The sequence below is a fragment of the Atractosteus spatula genome, chromosome 1 (assembly GCF_055471065.1).
Source record: "Atractosteus spatula isolate fAtrSpa1 chromosome 1, fAtrSpa1.hap1, whole genome shotgun sequence".
NCBI classification, from domain to species: Eukaryota; Metazoa; Chordata; class Actinopteri; order Semionotiformes; family Lepisosteidae; genus Atractosteus; species Atractosteus spatula.
The window spans coordinates 38955194-38963436 of NC_142706.1; the positions used below are offsets into that span (position 1 = coordinate 38955194).

Consider the following 8243-nt stretch of genomic DNA (forward strand, 5'->3'; position numbering starts at 1 on the left):
TTGTCGGGCATTTTTCTGGCTTTTTCCATAAGTGTAACATTTACTTTTTAATAAAAATGAATTGAGAATCTTAATGTAATATAAACGAAAGATAAATGATAATAATAAAGCAGTTGTCAACTGAAGCCATATTGGTGCGAAATTCAGTTCGTCTTCCACATGCAACTCAAAAGTCATACATCTCCATCGAAAAGACTGAAATATTTGCTGGCGTTTGAGAAACATAGATAAGAAGCGCTACTTCCAGGATACATAACAGGAAAAGGCATTGGTAACAGACATCTACCCAGTATATTGTTGTCTTTGTAGAGTGCTGGAAATTGTACAGTCTTTCCCGCATCAGCAAAATGGTCAGCAGAACTAGGGCCTTCAAGTTCTGTAGACAACTGTCTTTTCAATTTATTCCTGCGATTCTGAAACCAGATTTTAACTTGAGTTTCGGTGAGTTGTAAAGAATTCGCCAGACAAGCCCTTTCTGCGCTGCTCAGATATCTTTTCATGTCAAATGTAGATTCCAACTGAAAAATTTGTCTCTTCGAAAAGATGGTGCGAGTCTTCTTTTTGGTCATCATTTTGCTTTTCTTGCTGCTTTTGTTATGTGGAGCCCCATCGTCGCAACTGTCTGTGCTTTCAGTCCTCGGACGTGACTCCCTGATGTTCAGAGCATCTTCTCTGCAGACAGTGAGGTTATGAGCAGTGGCGTTACAGACTGAGTCTATCTGCTCTGTGAAATTAAGTGGTAAAATATAATTCAGTACATTCATTTTATAACTGTTTTTCCAACTCCCTCACGTACATTCATGTATTTTATGCATTCGACAAACTAATGAAAATTAATTAAAAGTCGCCATGCAGTATAACAGTACCTAACTATGGATTTATATTAGAAACATCTACTTATATGTTGTTATAATAATAATAAAATAATAATATTAACCTGTTTCTTTGAGTGCATAGTCGACTTCATGTCTGTAATTCACTTCTTGGTCTTCGAATCGGTGATGTAAATCATTTTTGCTGTCCGTCGCTATCTGCACTTTGGGGCGAGAGACGTCTAGATCTTTGCTGTTTTGCTTGAGATTGAGAATATGGTCAATGGTGAATTTCAAAGAAGCGGTTCGGCATTGCACGTCTTCTTTGCTCATATTCCCAGACATTTACAACAGCAGCCTCTGCCTTTGGAATTATCGCCTTGTTTCCGGATAACTGTAGCGTCTTGATACTCCAAGCACCATTGCTCCAAGATTAGAGCTGCAGCACCAGATGGCTGGCAGTTATTCAATGAACCGGAAGAGCGTGGTTTTGCAGCTATCGATTGGCCGAATGGTAAACACAGTGTCATGGCCAATAACAGAAGAGGGCGGGAGCTGAAAGCTGGCGTGTTTTAACTGCTGGTGGAATGTGAGCTAATGTGTTCAATATTTTTACTATACGGGTGAAGATCCAGTATAAAAAAGGGTATTATCCGGATATTTTAGCCATATAGACAGGAAATATAGTATTGCATGTGAAGACTGGTTAAATCATTCGTCTCTTTTGCGTATTTAAGAGTTTTAACAGTCGCAGTATCGGGCTTTCAAATTCAATCGGTGAAGTAATTTCTCAGTTCTCCACCTGATCTGCTGTCGCAGAATGTCTGCTGTGTGTCTCCATTGTTGAGCTCTGCGTTTCAGTCATGGTCGAATTGGGTCCCTTTCTATATGTAAAGCGCTTTAGGATTCTTTGAAAGGATGAAAAAACAACAGTGTTACCACTTCTGCTCCTCTTTGTAATACCAACATTACACGGTGATGGGTACCTAGAATATTAGCCTACAATAGAAAATACATTTCGCGTTTAAAATCGTTAACTGACTTTGTCATAGGTTTAAAGGTCAAGTAATCATATAGTTACAGTAGTGTCACGAAATTATATTTTGTTTTACGTCGATTGTGCATAAATATGAAATTACATATAGCTGTAATGTATTGATTAACTACCTATGAATTGTACCACTAAAGTATAACATATCCTAAAAAGGGTAATGAAAGTTCAGTTCTGGTTACTACTAAACTAGACATCTGCAGATGCAATGGCCTTGGATGTATTAGTTATGATGATATTTGCATTGCAATGGCTTGTTATTGGGCATCATTTTCAACTGGCAGATATTACTAATAACAATAACGAGTACATATACTAGTAACACTTTATGAAAAATGACCAATGCAGCGTAGGTACATTCAATTGAAATAGTGTTGATAAAGCTGAAGAAGCTGTTATTCATGCTATACTATTCTACAGTCAAAAATTACTCATCCCTGTTGTAACCGAATCACTGAAGGTCAGATGTAACAATCTGTGATTCCTATGATTTTCTATGTAATCCTCTATTCTTATTTGAAAATGACAACGAAGTTTATTTGTTTTGTAATTAACACCATTGCCAGAAACTAACATGCATCTAAATAAATAAAAAAATATAATAATTAATAGACGGAGAGAGAGAAAACACCTCACCTTTATCCACTGGAAAGATGGTAAAAGGGGTGTAATAATACTATTAATCATTGTAAAAATGATTTTTTATGTCATTAATTGATGTAATCATTTTTTTAAATAGCTCTTATCACGTTGTAGGACTACTTCTCGGTTCAAATAACAAACAACTGTAGATTTAATTAGCTGACATGGAGCTTTACCTTCAACTTAAGAATTCGTGAATATGCCGTAAAATTGCAATATACAGTAGGAGGTGCTTATATTACTAACCTGTACAAAGGAGACAGAAGAAACTAATTCGTTTTTGAATTTGAGTATTAAGTATTGTATAGATATCTACATCTACACAGAGTCTCTTACATCTTACATACTTTCTCAAAACAGAAAATAATTCTAAAATAGAATGATTTAACCACGACCCTAAGTAACTTTTAGTATTATTTAAATCTATAGAGTAGCGTAATTTTCACCGATTATAAAAAAATGACCTTTTAAGTTCTCTTAACTTGAATGTGCATATTCTTAAGGCTTCATTGGACATATTGGCTCTTTTTGAACTATATATTTTAAAACCAAGATACATTTATTTATTCTGAATTATTACTGATTACTTAAACTACAATTGCTGCTGACAGTGCTGCTACAATTTTACGAATGGTAAAGCCACGCATTGTCGGGAACACAGGGTGATTTGAGGATTAAGGAGTGATTCAGTCACATACCCCAAAAACACAAAATATGACGCAGTCTTCTTTTGCAAATAATATTTGTATACATTTTGCCTGAAGTAAATACATAGCCTTTACAGTTATTCTCTTCCCAGTGTAAGCGATAACCCGCTTCGTCTTTAAAGGCGAATTAGTGTGTTGCGCAAATGAAAATACTGTTTTTGTCCAAGAGAAGGGTAACTCTAAGTGTTTATCAGCGTTAGAGATATTAACTAGAATTCTTAGTACAGAACATATCTAATGCTCATTTCTTTGATTTGAGTATTTCAGTGTTCAGTGAATTGTAAAATTAGAACCCTTTTGAGGTATGATGTTCTAGTTGACTCTTAATCAAAATAATAGTTTTCACAATAATGGAAACACCTGTATAATGAGGTAACAACACTTATTTCCACTCCCTTTTTAAATTCCGCTTGTTCAAATAATAGTCTCGAGACATGAACAGAAATAGAAGCAGCCTATGCATCGATTGATTTTCGTTTACATTATGGAGTATTCATTTATAACTGTATAACTGGACAGCCACATCTATCTATGGTGGTGAAGACCTAGTGCTCAGTTTACTGAAACCACTACCAAAATCTCGATCTTTTATCTCTTGTTATTCTAAGATGTTGAACTGTTTTAAATCAAAACTTCAACCTACTCCTGAAATGCAAGTTGAAAGAGTAATCCTCGATGACTGTTTTTTTCCTTGCCAAAGGCTTCTTCCTTCTGCGTTGTGGTAACTAGTCATCATGTAATTTGTGATTGGAAGTGGGTCAAGAGTTTGATTTAATCTGGGCCTTCATCTATAATGTTCTACAGGAGGCATCACTTATGCTTTGAAACAGAGGTCTAATAGATCTTATTAGCATTAAAGAGTGAGATTAACTAACGCATTAAAAACATATCATAAATCAAACATGTTCAAGAAAAATAGCGAAAATAATGGACGGTGTTAAATTTGTGCTTAAAGCAAACGTTGGATTTGAACAGATTAAAGTAGAATGACAAGTAACAGGTATATACGTAAATCATCATATGTGATAAGCATTTAAACATATTTATTTTTATGCCTTTGCACATGGATATCCAAATCACATTGTTCCCTCCAATTAATCCTGATCATTTTGAACTTCGAACTAAACCTGAGTATAGATACTGTAAGTAGCCTAGCTTGTTGGCTTAGAAGTTACTGTACAGCTACAGGCTGTAGTTTTAGTTTAAATAAGTTGTTAAACTATTGAAGGACCCTAAAAGGATAATCATAGGTATTCGATAACTTTCTATGTTTGGCTATAAATGGTGTAATTCACGTGCACGTAACTTCAAATAGAAAAACATTGTGGTGTCTGTGTTTCAGATAACTGTACTTCTAGAAAATTAGAAAATGCTAAAAAAATGTAACCGCCTGGAAGTTATCCTGTAAACCACTGTACAGTATATTTGCTGTATAGTGTGCTTTTAAGATAAAGTATCATTGTGTGCTTAGATCCCGCTTTTAGTTTGAGAAACGTGAACTGAATTTGCAAAGTGGATGAGCTTCGGAGCCTGTTTCATATTACCTCTTTGAGTATTCATTATTTTCTAAAAGAATATCTTTTTGGTTTCCAGAACTTAGTATTTTATTCAATAGCGTTCAGCAGTGAACTCATTTTACCTCACCGTTTTATCTAAGAGGCTTTGTGCTGAAACGATACGGACTTTAAAACTTAGTGAACAAGAAACCAGGAACAGAAATAATATAAGGGATATTAACACTTTACAGTGATAGTGCTAAATCCGACGCTGGCATCAGAAACAAAAATATCCAATGGAAGGTGTTGAGAAATACTGCAGTGTATCGAGCAGAACATACAGTATGGCTTATCAGCAACTACAGCAGAGGCAAAGGATTTGTTTTTTTGTGTTGAAATAAAATAAAAGACAGTACAATTATTTGTAAATTATTTATTTGTAGCTATTCAGTCGTGGATACGTGACAAAATTGAAAAACAAGAATTGAATAAAGTTTTTTTTTGTAAAATACTTTTAAAGAATCCCCTTCGCAAGGTACTGTAAAAGGCGTGGGCTGTGACCCCGTATTGATCAGAATATTACCCAGAACTTGCCCATAGGTAAGATGTAATTCAAAAAAATTAACAAAAACATATTGCTTAATTTATATATCCATGAGGATTAACACGTTTTAAATTAATGTTATAATGTATTGATTTATACACCTTTTTCACTGTGGATGCAGCAAACAAACGCAATTTTCTGCATCTACTATCCAGTGAATTATTGCACGTCTCTGATTCAATAATAAATCCACCAGAAATATTTGAAGTGGAAATATTATGTACTCTTCTTATTACACAAAACCTGTCATTTGTGACCTTATAAAGGACATTGAAGAGGGGAAGGCTGTAACGGGATAATTCACAGTACTCGAAAAGCCAACTAATGGTGGCGACACTTGAGGCACACTAAAACCCAAGGCAGGAGGAGTTGAGTTTTCGTGGTATAAAATTGGAACTCTGACAATCCTTTGAGCCGAATGAGAAAGGTTCGCTGCTTCCAAATCCGCCGCTAATTGTCTTTTCCATTTGTTCCTTCTGTTCTGGAACCAGATTTTCACTTGAGTCTCAGTCAGATGCAGCGACGCCGCCAGTCCCGCTCGCTCGGAGCTGCTCAAGTATCTTTTCATGTCAAAGGTAGATTCCAGCTGGAAAACTTGACTCCTACTAAAAACTGTACGAGTCTTCTTTTTTCGGGCAGATTTCTGTTCTGGGGTTTCTTGATCAGGCAAACCGTGGAAAGTATGTAGAGTATCATCCTCCTTTCCGTCTGCTGTGTTTTCCTCCTGCTTTCTCTCGTTCCCTTCAGTGGGCTCAGAAATCCCTGGAGAATCCCGGTCGCTAGCTGTTCCAGAGTAGCAAGCGTCATCTAAACTGTGATTCTCCTTTGGACCTGAAATGATAAATATGCCATTTATATATATATATTCGTATTGGAAAAGGAACCGCGACGAAACGCAAATACCATTAATACATTCTTAAGGATAAAAAATAGTATTATCTATGAAACAAAAATAAAAAAAAATAAAAAAACAGCGACCATTAAGACAGCCGTGTTGAAAATGTGCTGTCTCGAAAATAGTGATCATGTATTTTTTCTTAAAAAAATAATTATACGCAACTCATATGGGCCTAAATAATAACCTAACTAAATGGGGCTTCGATTGGTTTAATACATATCATTTAATAACAGGATAAGGAATAATTCTCTAAATGTAACAGTAATTCTAGAGTGTAACATATGATTTACAAGACAATGCTTAGTCCATTTAACTGTTTAACAATGTGTCCTAACCTTGATATGCTCGCATAAGCTTTTGAGTTTGGCATTTCCTCAAATCCACAGAACTATATTTTAAAAGCATAAATACTGTAACCAGTTTAATATTTACTGTACGTCCTTAATATACAGTAATAAGTAAAGCCTTCAATCGTTCTGAATTTGCAGAATTTACCAAGAGTTCACCCTTGCTGATTTTGAAGGTTTTAATAAATGAGGTATAGCCTAAAGGAAAAACTGAGCAGCACAGTCCAAAAAAAGATTATTGTTCATTCCGTTTGGGAATATTTAAATACAAATGCAACGTGTAATGCAATAGCAACCTGCAGTATGTGCATTTGCGGCATGATTATTAAACTGATGAAGAAACAATTAGGCTCAGCATTTGTACTCCAAACTGTACTGGATATAAAATATGTAGGCCTTATATTTCAAGAATAAGCAGGCTTGCACGTAAACATTTTGTGTTTTAACTCCATATTTCTGAAAACGTGAGGGAGAGGTGTGTGTATTGGTGGTAGGGAGGAACATTATGAAGATCTGCTTGAGTCACATCTATAGTATGCTTCTCTTTTTTACAGTAATATAGACAACTTCAAATAAATCACATACAGTAAATGAACAATTTACAAAATTATACTTACTCCCCAGTCTTTCGTGTGCTGCACAGTTCAGCGATGCTCTTCTGTACCATTCCAAAGGATAGATCCTCAGAGGACAGTTCTGCGTACTGAATCCAGCATTAGATACTTGACAACAGATTTGATTGCAATGGCTGACTGCGACACCGCTGTGAAAAACCATCTCTTTACTGCAGTCGTCTATATTATCCTGAATTGTATCCCTCGTCTCTTCTTTTCTGTTGGATCCTAGCAAATTTTCAATAAAAAACGAGGAAACCCTCGCAGATGTTGAATTCTGGCTCTCCGCCGCTTTGTCAGGCATGATGTCCGCTTTAATTTCTAACTGGTCACAGTGTTGGTCTTCCCTTACTTCGGTAATGCTCTTTTCACTTCAAATACAAAAAACGCATTCCCTTCTGTACGTCTCGCCGTCTTTGATTAACCATGTCAACTATTTCCTAGGATGAAACCCTCTAAAATAACCACATAAAATTCTAGGCGCCAGAAACTGGGAGACAGCGGCAATGCTGAAGTAAAAATGTCAAGCAAGTTAAACGCTTAACAAGCAAATAACATTCTGCGATTGGACGACCACAATAGCAAATGGGATTACTCAAGAAAATAAGGGAATTACTTGCAATGAGTTCACTACTCTGTTAGATAGTGTGCCTTGGGGGGCTAGAGAAACCCTGTCAGTCAGGGGCTTTATTTAGGTCAATTAGGGAGCAAATCAAAATACAGATAGCGGTGTGTAAGGCTCGAATTCCACGTCAAGTGAAAGAAAGAGGTTTAGAAGAACATGATACAGTACCTCCTATTGGCTATTTGTGTCTTCGCATCCTGTTATTATTTCAGAAAGGAAAGCCGGAGCGAGGTAATCCAAAGATGCTAAAGACCACATTTCTTTTTTTTTCTTTCGGGTTCAGGGCTTTCAATTTTTAATCGTCAGTAAGAGGTTTTTTTAATGCGAGTAAGATACAATACTTTAGACATTCATTAAGGCATTGTAAAACCATGCGTTGTATGCTATAGTAATTACATCCCGCAAATGTAGAGCTTTTGACTTATTTACATTGTAGGTCTAGATAGT

The 8243-nt window shown here is 35.8% G+C and overlaps 2 protein-coding genes across 2 annotated transcripts; both read right to left on the reverse strand.

Annotated features, from left to right (window-relative positions):
• hmx4 (H6 family homeobox 4) lies at positions 1-1211 on the reverse strand. The gene is made up of 2 exons (XM_088921612.1): positions 938-1211; positions 1-724 (listed from the first exon to the last, which is right to left on the reverse strand). Exons 1-2 carry the CDS (start codon positions 1155-1157, stop codon positions 174-176), a joined length of 771 nt encoding a protein of 256 aa, XP_088777738.1. The 5' UTR covers positions 1158-1211; the 3' UTR covers positions 1-173.
• A 4333-nt stretch (positions 1212-5544) lies between these two features.
• Positions 5545-7475, reverse strand: hmx1 (H6 family homeobox 1). The gene is made up of 2 exons (XM_088921636.1): positions 7175-7475; positions 5545-6143 (listed from the first exon to the last, which is right to left on the reverse strand). The coding sequence occupies exons 1-2, from the start codon at positions 7473-7475 to the stop codon at positions 5545-5547; spliced, it is 900 nt and encodes a 299-aa protein (XP_088777762.1).
• Between the last annotated feature and the right edge of the window lie 768 nt (positions 7476-8243).

Excerpts from the sequence above, each read along its gene's own strand:
- hmx4 (XM_088921612.1), bottom strand. The coding sequence starts at position 1,157 with ATGTCTGGGAATATGAGCAAAGAAGACGTGCAATGCCGAACCGCTTCT. Across the intron at positions 725-937 it reads CTATGCACTCAAAGAAACAG|AGCAGATAGACTCAGTCTGT; the intron begins GTTAATATTATT and ends TTAATTTCACAG.
- hmx1 (XM_088921636.1), bottom strand. The coding sequence starts at position 7,475 with ATGCCTGACAAAGCGGCGGAGAGCCAGAATTCAACATCTGCGAGGGTT. Across the intron at positions 6,144-7,174 it reads AGCACACGAAAGACTGGGGA|GTCCAAAGGAGAATCACAGT; the intron begins GTAAGTATAATT and ends TTATCATTTCAG.